The sequence below is a fragment of the Vanellus vanellus genome (assembly GCF_965231255.1).
Source record: "Vanellus vanellus genome assembly, contig: HAP1_SCAFFOLD_598, whole genome shotgun sequence".
NCBI classification, from domain to species: Eukaryota; Metazoa; Chordata; class Aves; order Charadriiformes; family Charadriidae; genus Vanellus; species Vanellus vanellus.
Window position 1 is genome coordinate 34,841 of NW_028127366.1, and position 13,202 is coordinate 48,042.

The 13,202-nt window shown below is 52.3% G+C and overlaps 2 protein-coding genes across 2 annotated transcripts; both read right to left on the reverse strand.

The window, feature by feature from the left end:
• Positions 1-974: 974 nt before the first annotated feature.
• On the reverse strand, positions 975-1,895 carry LOC309685322 (olfactory receptor 14J1-like; the record flags this gene model as incomplete). The annotated part of the gene is made up of 1 exon (XM_082501104.1): positions 975-1,895. The coding sequence occupies one exon, from the start codon at positions 1,893-1,895 to the stop codon at positions 975-977; it is 921 nt and encodes a 306-aa protein (XP_082357230.1).
• A 10,051-nt stretch (positions 1,896-11,946) lies between these two features.
• On the reverse strand, positions 11,947-12,885 carry LOC309685323 (olfactory receptor 14I1-like; the record flags this gene model as incomplete). The annotated part of the gene is made up of 1 exon (XM_082501105.1): positions 11,947-12,885. The coding sequence occupies one exon, from the start codon at positions 12,883-12,885 to the stop codon at positions 11,947-11,949; it is 939 nt and encodes a 312-aa protein (XP_082357231.1).
• Between the last annotated feature and the right edge of the window lie 317 nt (positions 12,886-13,202).

Genomic DNA, 13,202 nt, shown 5'->3' on the forward strand with positions numbered 1-13,202 from the left:
GTGGGGGCTGTTAAAAGGTGGTAGTTGTCTGCTAGGTGTGTGACGATTGTCCTGGGGGATATTCGCTGGCATGTCCAGCACAGACAGCCCCAGTGAAGACCCTCTTCTGCCAGTCCTTCATGTCTTTCCCAGGAGTCCTGGCTGTGGGAGCACACTGCTGCTTGCCTCCACCCTGAAAACCCACATAGTTATGCTGTACACTGGTGTTTTCTTTTCAGATGCACATTCTTGGGAATATTCTTGAGGACAACTTTGGAAGAAGACCTAAGCCTTCAGGTCCTGCCCTGAGGAGACCCCCGGTGCGCTTGAGGTGCTGTTAGGGAGGCCAGCTCTGTCAGAGCAGCGCTCAGTGCCTGTCCCTCCTGTGCTCACAGGGCTGCCACACAGCAGGACTAGGAGCTGCCCGAGCACTCAGCCTTACAGCAAGGCAAGGGCTCGGGAGGAGAGCGTGGAAGTGGCAAGAGAGCAGCTCTGGCAAGACCAAGGCTGGTGCTCCCTGGCAGTGCTGCTGTGCTGGGACTCTCCCCTCCAGCTCTGCACACAGGCACTGCTCTGCTGCCTCAGAGAAGGCCTCAAAATAAATGATCTTGGGCAAACAAGTTGCTGGAAGATTTTTATTTCTTTGAACATGCAGCGCTCCATGCTTTCCCTGCTCTAGCAGGGGGGGTGGACTAGATGATCTCCAGAGGTCCCTTCCAACCCTATGATTCTATGATTCTATGAGAGCATGAATGCTCATTTACACAGTCTGTGAATCTCACTAAGTATGAAAGGTGCTTAGTTAGAAATATAAAAAGAAAAAAAAATATTCTGGACAATATTATAAAAAGTATAAAAAGGCAAAAAAACCCAAAGACAAAACCAAAACTTTAAAAAAAAAACAAAACCAACAACAACACAGAAGATCAGCATGACCTAGAACGAGTTATTTTGTAAGTGATTCACAGAAGAAGAAAGTTAAGTGCTTCTGAAAATCATCTGACCATCAATTTCCAGAGGGCATCCTTCAGGTCCTGGTTCCTCATGCTGTAAATGAGGGGGTTCACTGATGGAGGAATCACTGAATACAGCACTGCAACCATAAGATTGAGACTTGGATAGGAGATAGAAGGGGGCTTCAGGTAGGCAAATAAGGCAGTGCTGACAAACAGGGAGACCACGGCCAGGTGAGGGAGGCACATGGAAAAGGCTTTGTGCCGTCCCTGCTCCGAGGGGATCCTCAGCACAGCCCTCAAGATCTGCACATAGGACAGCACAATGAAAATAAAGCACCCAAATGCTAAACAACTACCAAACACAAGAAACCCAACTTCCCTGAGGTAGTCTGAATGTGAGCAGGAGAGCTTGAGGATCTGTGGAATTTCACAGAAGAACTGGTCCAGGGCGTTGCCCTGGCAGAGGGGCAGTGAAAATATATTGGCCGTGTGCAGGAGAGAATAGAGAAACCCACTGCCCCAGACAGCTGCTGCCATGTGGACACAAGCTCTGCTGCCCAGGAGGGTCCCGTAGTGCAGGGGTTGGCAGATGGCAACATAGCGGTCATAGGACATGACGGTGAGAAGAGAAAACTCTGCTGTAGCAAAGAAAAAGAAAAAAAAGACCTGTGCAGCACATGCTGCATAGGAGATGGCCCTGGTGTTCCAGAGGGAATTCGCCATGGCTTTGGGGAGAGTGGTAGAGATGGAGCCTATTTCTAGAAGAGAGAGGTTGAGGAGGAAGAAGTACATGGGGGTGTGGAGGCGGTGGTCGCAGGCGATGGCGGTGATGATGAGGCCGTTTCCCAGGAGGGCAGCCAGGTAGATGCCCAGGAAGAGCCAGAAGGTCAAGAGCTGCAGCTCCCGTGTGTCTGCGAATGCCAGGAGGAAGAAGTGGGTGATGGAGCTGCTGTTGGACATCTGTTCACTCTGGGCATGGGCCACTGTTGAAAGAGAAGGACACATTGACAATATACGGCAGACTTCTCTGAGACAATCCTGTAATATTTCACAAAAAAATCGCTCCACATTGATTTCTCTTTCTTTGTCATACTTTCATTCAGCTCCTTTTAGTCTGATCTGGTTTGTGCTGCTGAGGGCACTTCCTTTGAAGGGGCAGAAATCCTTCTCTTTCTCAGTGCTTTTAGCCTGAACACTCGTGAGCCCAGAGGGACAAAAAGGCTCTCTGTGCCTTAGTGCAGAGTCAGGAGAGCTGCTCTGCCCACCAGTGACCTGCTGGTCACCACGCAGGTACTCCTGATTACACCTATCTCCATGGGACAAACGACCCCCTAAAAATGTACTTGAAGAAAAAAAAAGAATGAAAGGGCTTTTGTGAGTGTGGGAGAGTCGTTTCAAAGCCCATTTCTCCACACAGCTTTCTCTCTCCCTGTGCAGCTGAGCAGAGAGGGATGCAGAGGGTGGAGGGGCTCTCTGCTGCCTGGGGCTGTCCCTGCCAGGAGCTGTTGCTCTGTCCCCAGGTCTCCCCCTGCCAGTGCTGCCAGAGCCCATCCCACCCGCTGTGTGCTCATCTCTTCCCTGCAGCCCCCTCCCAGCAGCAGGGCACTGCCCAGGGCCACCTCCCTCTGTGCGGGTCCAAAGGAGTGGAGCAGATCCAGCCTGATGCTGCAAGCAGAGGGGATGCTGGTGCTGTCTGTAGGTGGAGGAGTGGGTGAAGGCACTTGATGAGGTTTGTGGCAGATGTGCTGATCCCTCATTGTCACAGTGACAGTTCCTTTCCCTTAGGAGACAGCTGAGAGCACAGAGCCTGGAAAGGTCTCTGTCTTTAAGGTAGCCCCTGCCTTGACTTTCCTCTGTACAGCAGAAGGACACTGCCCTGCCAGAGGTTGCTCCATAACCCCACATCTTTTCCCCACAGCAAAGTGGGCGCTCCCAGGGCAGGCGGAGAGCTGACCCTGGCAGGCGGCAGAGTCCCTGCCCCGGCACACAGCCCCCGGGGTGCAGGGACCCTGCTGGCAAGGACAGCCCTGCCCACCCCTGCCTGCACACCTATCTTCAAACCCCAGAGCCATCCCTGGGAGAAGGCAGCTGACCTTCATTGTCCCTCTGAAAATGCAGTGGGGCATCCCTGCTCTGAAGCACGTCCTTCTGCTCCACACCAGAAAAGCCAGGAGAGCTGTCCTGACAGCTCCTATCAGCCATGGCATGTGCCAGGTGTAGGAGACACTGCCAGGAACTCATCCGCACTGCCCCACAGCCAGAGACTTACCATGGGAAAGGCTGTGAAGGGTTCTTCCCCGGTGCGCTCTCTCCTGTCCTCCCACCCCAGACTGCCTTTCCCTCTCTCTCCCTTCTCTTGTCTGCCCTCGCTGCCTGCAGGCAGTGCCCTCAGCCCTGCTGCGCTGTGCAGAGGAGCTGCTCCTGGGCAGAGCTGTCTCTCTGCAGCGCTGCCTGCTTGCCAGGAGCTCCCTCCGTCCCAGCAGCCAGGCCCAGATCAGCAGCAGAGGAGCAGCCCAAGGCAGCAGCTTTTCTGTCTCCTCTGGGCTCCCTGGAGGTGTCCCTGGGGCTCCAGGGGAACCTGCTGGGAAACAAGCTGAAGACATCACTGATGTTTTCTCCCTCAGCTGGGGAGAGAAACTTCTATCCAGCAGTTTCAATTCTCAGTCAGAGAAAGTCTAAGGTCCAAGAATACTTTTTTTTTTTTGTTTTAGTATTAGAGAGAACACCCAGACAATGCCAGGGAGCAATCTCCCTTTCCTGTTAGAAGGGAAGGCATTAGCTGAGTCAATGGAGGCTTCTAAGCCTGGGTTTGTAGTCCCTGGGGCTACAACAGGAGTTACCTCCATCCCATGCCCACCACAAACCCCCAGCAGGTGGCATTCCTCTGGCCTCACTTCACAAGGGCACAAAAGCGGCTCCTGCATGTGAGCTCCTGGTTTCAGCCCCTTTGTGAAATAATGGAGAGGGAGGGCAGGAGGAAGATGTTCGGACACAGACACCTGGGGACATCTTTGGTGGCAGGGGTGACCAAGAGGCATGCTGGGAAGCACAAGCTCTAGTGGAGCAATTCAGAGAGACAGGGCAGCATCTGGGGGCATCTTGGTGGAGGCTGGTGGGAAATCCCTTTGGCCAACTTCAATGACACAAGGTGTCCACGTGGAGGACAAGTGCCCCTGTAACTCTTCCTTCTGCCCAGGACAGCCCCTAGAGGGATTCAGCTGACCAAATGGAGTCATGTGGCACAGGCAGAGCTCAGTCTCTCTCTTCTCTATCAGCTGTCTTTTCCACATGTCCCCAGAGTTTGATGGCAGTTGTCTCACGTGCATCCCTTCATTGCCTGACCTAATTCAGGGCAGGGGTACCTATATTTAGTTTACAGATTCGGTCCTGTAGTACTCAGGGAGGTGCCAGGGCTCTCCAGCACAACTGCATGTGCCTGACAGGGACAGCAGAGGTCCTGTACAGGAGCCCCGTCCCCACCCAGCCTGGCTGTGTGACAGGCATCACCCAGGGCATCTCAGACAGAGTGGGTGCCTTTGGGCCAGTGACCGAATCCCACCCCTGCAGTGGCACAAGCTCTGGCCCTTCTCTCTCCAGTAGAGTGCATGAACAGCAAGGACATCACACCAGGGTCTCCTAATGAGTTCCTTCGCTCTCTAACTCTGCTGGTTCTTCTCGCCTCCAGTGTTTAACCCTTGATGACACGATCATGGATCAGGCCAATGATTTTCACAGTGGTCCTGAACCACATGATGTCCACACTAAGGACACTCTCAACATCTTCTCTTCCTTCCTGAGATCAGCTTCGCCTCCACCACAGGCCTTCAGGGCAGCAGAGACACAACAGACAGCAACCCCCTCTGCTGCTCAGACTACACAGCCCAGCTCTGCTTCTTTGGCATTGGACTGAGAAGGGTTTGCTCCCTTTGTGAGAACCTCATTTCTTCTTCGCACTGCCATGTGCCATCCACTCCAGCGTGTCTCTGCTCTGAAGCAAAGCTGCAATGTTTTGGTGAAGTGACAGCCAGTGGCAAATCCTCAGAACACCACAGCTTTGCGTGGTGTTTTTCTCTGTGCAATACTCAGTGAGGACAGAGAGTCATCAGTAGAGCCTGGGATGCCATCGGGTCAGAGTGAGGTTGGGACGCAGGGGTGGTGGTTTAAATCTGCCGAGAAATAGTCACTGGCATAGGACGGTGTAGGAGAGCCTGTGGTGGGGATGGCCTCTTTGTGGGGGCTGGGACTGCCCAACAGAACAGAAATCCTCGTGCAACTGACTATGGCTGCTGTCTCTTCCCCTCAGGATGCCGAGATGATACCAGGTCCCTTCAGCTCCAGCGCTTTCCTGCCACTTCACCCACGCACTTACTCCATAGAGCCAAGGAGGAGCCCTCGCATAGTCCTGCACTGGGCATCACACATACCCACATCTCACTGCCCCCAGGAGGAGTCCTGAGTGTCTCATGAGGGAAATAAATGCCATTCCTGAGGGCAAGGATCCCCATTGCTAGGGGAAGTTGGTCAGGGCTCGAACATCCAGCTTGAGGAAACACATCCAGGGCTTTCACAGTCACATGTGAGAAACTTTGGGGGCAGTCTTTGTCCCAACCCCCATTTCTCTCTTCAGCCACCCAGGACTACAGCAGCCTTGTTCACAGCTGACCTTCCTCCACTGCAGTCCATTGGCACTGGTTCCAACCTGTTTTACCTAGAGAATAAGCTGCACGCAGACACAGAGGGATGTTTCGTAAATGTCACAAAAAAAAACCAAAAAAACAAAAAAAAAAAAAACAAAGGAGGAGATGGTTGAATAAAAAATAAAATACACTCCTCTGCTTTAAATGAAGTCTACATTACCTCCTCTCAAGTCTACCATTCAATGCAGATGGCCTTAGACCAACAGAAAACACATTTGCCTGCCAAGCCCAGATCCGAAGACCCCAAAGCCCTCCCTGTAATGGCCTCTGTTTCTCCATATTCAATCTTGGCTCAAAGTGAGCACCTTTAGGAGACCCTGCAACATCTAGTCGCACTCGTTTCTTATTCCACGCCAGCGCTGGACAGCTTGGGTGCAATTGTCCAGAATTCCCTTTCTACTCAAGGGAGAGAAATGAGTTGTCTCAACTGAGATGCTTTGGCCTACGCTGCCTGTCCACCAGCTCCTGCTCCAGAAAGTCTCCCAGCAGCCCTGAGTCACGTTACCCAGTGCCACGTTGGGGCATCACCTACCTACGGGTATCTCTGAGGCAGTGGCCACCTCTGTGTGGGCAACTGCATCAACCCCTGAAGGAAGATGTTAGGCAGAAGTTGAAACATACAGAAAACAACGCGGTGTAAGAAGTGTGTAAGAAGTCTTCTTATTCACAACTTTGATGCTGGTCTGTAAATTGTCATTATTGTTTCATAGGCCATGGACATGCACCAGCAAGCTGATGGCCCTTTCTCTCCCTCTCTGGAAGTACACATTTATGCATCTGGTACCTTCTGACTGGTAACATTTGACTTTGCTCAAGTAGCCCCTGCTTTGATTCCTATCCACGGTTGGAGTCCTGCCGCCTTGAGGCACAGAGGCCTGGGAGACCTTGCTGGGGATAATGCAGTCAGAGAGCACACAACATATCTCAGATCTATCTATGCCCACATTTTAGCAGTGATACCGTCTTATCTGTGCTTCTTTTTCCACTGTCCCTGAAGTAGTACCAGGTCGTTATGGTGCCCTTGAATTGACTCTGAAGTTTCAGATGAGTTTTGATATAGATCATTTCTGTGCTTGGAAGACGCTGTCCTTGAAGACCAGCTGTAGTGAGCTCGGCTGCCTTTCAATGCTGCCACCCATGAGATCCCCACTCAAACTCCCAGGACCAGACTGAAGTCTGCTCCTCTAATGTCTGGCATTTGCCTTTCCTTCCTCACTCTCCTTGGGAGCTGTGTTGCAACTGTTTCAGTGTCACGAGAGCCAAGGCTTACAAGGACCTTCAAGTCCCTGACCATGTCTTCCACGCTGGCAAGGATCACATCGAGGCTTGCATTACCCTTGTCGGCCTGTCTGGCAGCTGTGCTGAGAAGCTCTCCAAAGACACTCCAGAACCCTCCTGGACTGTTTCACACTGCTGTGTTCCCCTTCCAGGAAATGCCAAGGCCTTTAACGTCCCCAGTGAGGCCCAGGATCCTACATCCAGAGACTTCCATTGGGTTCCTTAAACAAGACTGTGACAGCTTCCCCACCTTGACTGCGGGTTCCTCGTCTCCCACCACCATGTCACCTTGACTGGCCTTTCCTCTGACCCTCATTCACAAGGGCTCACCCAACTTGTAGCCTTCATCATGAAGGAGCTCCATACATCAAAGAAACTTCATTGCTTTGGGGTTACCCCACGCCAGATCCTTCCAGCCTGTCTCTCCTGAAAAGCCAGTTCCCATCCCATTCGCCCAAGGGTCTGCCTTGTCTCACCATGCCTTGGCAGTTACGCAATGGATGTCAAAAAGCAGATGCTCCAGCTCATCCTGGCTATGACCTTGCCTGAGGGCAAGAGCGCATATTTGGGCTGTAGCACTGCAGCATTTCTGCCCTGTCTGGGCTCCCTCGGGGTGTCCTTGGGGCTCCGGGGCAATCTGGTGGGAAACAGCCTGAAGTCATCCCTGATGTTCCCTCCCTCAGCTTGGGAGGGACACTTCTGTCCAGCAGTTCATTTCTCAATCAGAGACAGATGGAGGGCCAAGAATATCTTTTTTCATTTCTTATTAAAAAGGACATGCAGACAATGCCAGGGAGCAATCTCCTTTTCCTGTTTGGAGGGAAGGGATTCTGCTGAGTCAATGGAGGCTCAAAGAAGTCTGCTGTGTCTTCTCAATGTTTTCGTCTTTTACAACAGTGCTCCATGTTCAGAGTCCAACAAATGTTCAGTGGCAACTCCATCACCCACTTCCTCCTCCCGGCATTCACAGACACACGGGAGCTGCAGCTCTTGACCTTCTGGCTCTTCCTGGGCATCTACCTGGCTACCCTCCTGGGAAACGGCCTCATCGTCACCAGGGAAAAAAATCTGAAAAATCAAGAAAGCAAGAAAACCACCCCAACCTCAACACTGTCAAGCACTGCTACACAACAACCAAACCAGCAGTGTGTTTGGGTGTGTTTGGCTCAGAAACCCAAAATACAGCACCACACAGACTGCTGTGAGGAAAATGAACTTGCACTCCAGACAGGCCAAGATAGGTCAATGGGAGAGCTTCCAGGGGTGACCTTCCAGACTGAGGGTGGGGGTTACTGCCTCTGAGAGTGTGACACTCATTGCGTGTTAACAGAAACAACACTGTGGGCTTGTTCAAGAATTACTATTAGGTGTCATGGAAATGCCAAAGGAGGAATGAAGGTTGTTTGGGAATGGACAAGTGTGGGAAAATCTCAAGAAAAGGGGCTAAAAGTAGCCCATTATGTTTAAAGAGGTTGCTGGTAAAGCCCCTTGTGTGGCCATGGCCTGCAAGTGATCAGCCCAGCCTCTCCGGTCTTCTTCTCCAATTCCACCAAAGTGCTGGTGGGGTGAGGGGGCTCTCTGCTCTTGGTAGGTATGGAGCTGTGAGCGTCAGCCACTGGAGTGGGGATGACAAGTCACAGGGGCTTGTGCACCTGAGGGGGCAGAAATGGAGAGCCCAACATGCATCCTTCTCATGTTGCTGGGTGGGTCAGTGTGTGTAACTGCTGGCAAACATGAGGCTGGAGAAGCCAGCCAGTAGGACAGAGACCTGGGAGCCAGGTATGAGAGAGACCATGAGTGGATACCAGAGAGACCAGAGGCTCTGGGAGCTGGCTAGTGGAGGGAGCAGGTGGTCCAAAGCATCTGCAAGAGAAACTGTGGGGTCTTGGGGCTCTGGTACTGGTAAGGTTATAGGCCTGGACCAGGAGGGGAAGGGACTGTATGAGAGAGCTGCAGGAACACATGGAGCTCTGCTTGGGGATGGACAATGTGTCAGCTGAGACTTGATGGCTGAGGATTATCATGCAGACCAACACGGGCAATGCTATGGTGGGTGTCTGCTACAGACATGCTGATCTGCAGGGGAGGAGAAAGAATTAGATGAGGACTTCTGCGGGTCCTGGTCCTCATGGGGAGCTTAAGCTACCTGATAGCTGTTGGAGGGACAACACAGAAAGGCACAAGTAATTCCAGAGCTTTTCAGAGTACAGTGATTATAACAACCCGACACAAATGAGTGAGAAACCAGTGAGATGAGACACTCTCTGGGACTTCATACTTGCAAAGAAGGAAAAGCTGGTCAGCGATATAAAAGAATTTTGGATCCCTTGAAAAAGGAACATGGCAAAGAGCAGGGTTAACGTCCTGGACTTAGGAGAGAAGACCTTGGCTTGTTGAGAGAGCTGTGTGGAAGAATCCTATGGTATGTGGCCCTGGAGAGAAGAGGTATATGTTCAAGGACCTCATCTTCAAGCTCAAGAATAGTCCATCCCAGAACCATTTGTGTATGTGTGGTTTTGTCTGTTTGAAGGGTAACTGTGGAGAGGAGAGGATCCATGCTCAGCTTCTGGATAGACTGCACGTCTGAGACCTGGATGGTCTCATAGTGCTTGGTAGCTGGGAAAACTGCCATAGCCAAGAGGGCAAAGACCTGGGTTCTGTTTGTGCCTTCCAGCCTTGCCAGTAGCTTGGCAATTTGCAGCGCAGGTTGTCCCCCTCCTGCCCCTGCTTTCCTCCAGGCTGTAGACCCATGGTGCTTCCGTGCCTTGCTCTCCCCTGGGAACTTCTGTACCTTCACTGATGTCTTTCTGCCCTCAACAGCTGTTTGTAAGAACACAAAGGCACGGGCTGATCACCAACTCTTTCTGGGTGACCTCTTGAATAACAGCTCTACCTTTCATGTGACCTTGCTTCTTCCTCCTGTCCAGTCTCCACTTTCCTAGATGCACCTTGTAGCAGTTTTGCTCTCTCCTGCTTTGTCCCACATCCAAGGAAAGCTCAAAACTCTCAGAAAGCACCCTGCAGGCAGGTGACCTCACTCATCAGCCTTCTTGGGGTCTTTCACCTGAACAGACATAAGTAACCTCACGGTGATCATCTAAACCATGTGACTGCTGCTGGCCTTTCAGCTTCTTGGAAAGACACAAACAAGCCATCTGCCCGCTGCTGACCCGTCAGATTATCAGGCAGAAGGGACATGCCAACCCATACCCATGTCCTCTTCCTGGGTGGGGCTTCCTCATTCAGGGCAGTAATAAGGACATTCAACAGTGTTGGCTCAAATGCTGATCACTGAGGGATTCTGGTTATGACTGGCTTCTGGGAGGGTTTTGTACCACTGTGGACATTTGGACCTGATCATCTAGCCAACTTCCCACCCACCACACCATCCACTGCTTCAGCCCAGAGGGCATCAATATGGCTATAAGGAGATGATGTCAAAGGCCATGCACAATGCCGGGTACACAACATGCCTTTGTTTCCCCTAACCATTCTGGTCCAGCAAAGCCTTTCTTGTCCTTCCACTGCCTGGAGGTGGCTGCAAAAGGACATACCCCATCACCCTCCAAGGGACTGAGGAAGACTGACCAGTTTGTAATTACCCCAATCCTCACCCCTGCCCTTCTTGAAGATGGGTTTGACATCTGCCTTTTCCATAGACCCCCAGAACCTTTCTAGCAGCTCTGGCACTTTTCAGGGCACAATCCAGAATCACAGGACAGGGTGATGTATCAGACAGGAGCACTTGCAGTAAGCCTGTCCAGGACACTGGAGATGAACATCCCTGGGATGGTGGGGATTTGTTCCTGAAGTCACACACAGAAATGTCAGAGCTCTGTTGGGTACCCACACCTCAGCTGACCTCGGGCACTCCTCATACACACACGGCTGATCAGAAACATGAGTCCTTCCCTTGCCCATGCAGAGGCAGTGCACTGCAGCGGTCACAGTGTCTCTCTGACCTCCTGCCGCCACCCCCAGAGGCTGGGAGGCACCGCAGCCCTGCGGTGTGTCGCCCTGCTCTGCTCTCTCATGAAGATGGACACGGGGACCTCGGTACAAGGAAGTACATCCCAGTGCTGCATCCACGTGTTTCCCCAGGAGATGTTACTCTCCAAGTGAAGTGACCTCATCTGTCGCACTCACCTCTATGGCACACCCAGGAATAGCTGATGGCATTTGTGCTCACCCGCGTCCATCTCCCCATACGCACACGCTGTGCATGCTTATGTCTCATCTGTACAATGCAAAGGTGGACTTCTGACCTCCTCATTAGGTGTCCCTCTATCTGAAGGGACAAAGAACCTCTCTGAGCTGGGGTGAGATGCCTTTGCTAGAAATGGACTTTTTCCTGGCTGGACCATGATGGTGGCCCTGGGGAAACTTCCCCGGGGTGTCCAGCAGGCACAGGCACAGCCCAGACCCTGCTCTGCTGCTCCGTCATGTCTCTTGCAGGAGCCCGGCTGTGCCAGGACACTGCTGTGTGTCCCCAGCCTGCACACTGCCACATGTCAGCTCTTCCCTCGGTTTCCCTCTCCGGGCCACTGCCAGCCCTGCCAGGCCAGACCCTCCCTGAATCTGGCCATCTCCTGTCCCCTCGCCAGCCCAGCCCAGCAGAGCAGCCCCATTGGGACTGGTCCCACAGCAGCACATGGAGGCCAGTGAGAATGATCACCCAGCCGGCATGCTGTGGAGATCTACTCCCAAGGCAGCTTGCAGCCCCAGCTGACAACCTTCCTGCCCAGGGTGGCGTGAGAAAATTGGCACAAGGCAAGACAAACAAGTCAGTGCAGGGTTTCTTATTTTGTTTAAACACACAGAGAGAGCAGCTCCTTATTTTCACATAATCTCCGGCTTACACAAGACAGGCAGATGCTGACATAGAAATAGGATAAAGGATGAATATTTTGTGGATGGCAGTATTGCAACCCAGAAAAGCTAAAAACCAAGGAAAACAAAGGGAAAAAACCTACCAAAGACCGTCTAGGCCTATAATGACTTACATCATGTGTGATATGTAAGAGAAGCTGGGCAGTTCATTGCGTCCTCCGAAAAGAAGCAGTAATCAGTTTCCACAGGGCATCCTTGAGCTCCTGGTTCCTCATGCTGTAGATGAGGGGGTTCACTGCTGGAGGCACCACCGAGTACAGAAATGACAAAAACAGGTTCAGGGATTTTGAGGAGATAGTTCGGGGCTTCAGGTGGTCAATCATGCCAGTGCTGACAAAGAGGGAGACCACAGTCAGGTGAGGGAGGCATGTGGAAAAGGCTTTGTGCCGTCCCTGCTCCGAGGGGATCCTAAGCACTGCCCTGAAGATCTGCACATAGGAAAAGAGAATGAAAGCAAAAAACCCAAATGCTATTATGACACTGACGACAAGAAGCCCAACTTCCCTGAGGTAGTCTGAGTGTGTGCAGGAGAGCTTGAGGATATGGGGAACTTCACAGAAGAACTGGTCCAGGGCATTGCCCTGGCAGAGGGGCAGTGAAAAAGTATTGGCCGTGTGCAGCAAAGCATAGGGAAAAACACTGCCCCAGACAGCTGCTGCCATGCGGACACAAGCTGTGCTGCCCAGGAGGGTCCCGTAGTGCAGGGGATGGCAGATGGCAACATAGCGGTCATAGGCCATGATGGTGAGGAGATAAAACTCTGCTGAAATGAAAAAGAAAACGAAAAAGACCTGTGCAGCACATCCTGCATAGGAGATGACCCTGGTGTTCCAGAGGGAATTGGCCATGGCTTTGGGGAGAGTTGTGGAGATGGAGCCCAGGTCAAGAAGAGAGAGGTTGAGGAGGAAGAAGTACATGGGGGTGTGGAGGTGGTGGTCACAGGCGATGGCAGTGATGATGAGGCCGTTTCCCAGGAGGGCAGCCAGGTAGATGCCCAGGAAGAGCCAGAAGGTCAAGAGCTGCAGCTCCCATGTGTCTGCGAATGCCAGGAGGAGGAAGTGGGTGATGGAGCTGCTGTTGGACATTTGCAGCCTCTTGGCATGGGGACCTGTCCAAGGAGGAAAAGGCAGTGAAAAAGTGGGAGAGACTTCTCTCAGGAAAACCCCATGCCATTCCTCAGAGAAATCCCTCTCCCTCAGCTGAATGAGGAATGACCCAGATCATTCCCCAACCACACCAACTTAACGGCACTCTCCATGACTGGCTGAGATACTACTTCAAAACCTTTTTTCCATGAGGGCACCTCTGGGCCAAGACTCCCAGGGTCAGAGGTGCAAAAGAAGCCGACTCACACCACCACCCCAATTCCCTAGATCCTGAGTACTACGGGCGGGTGGGGAAA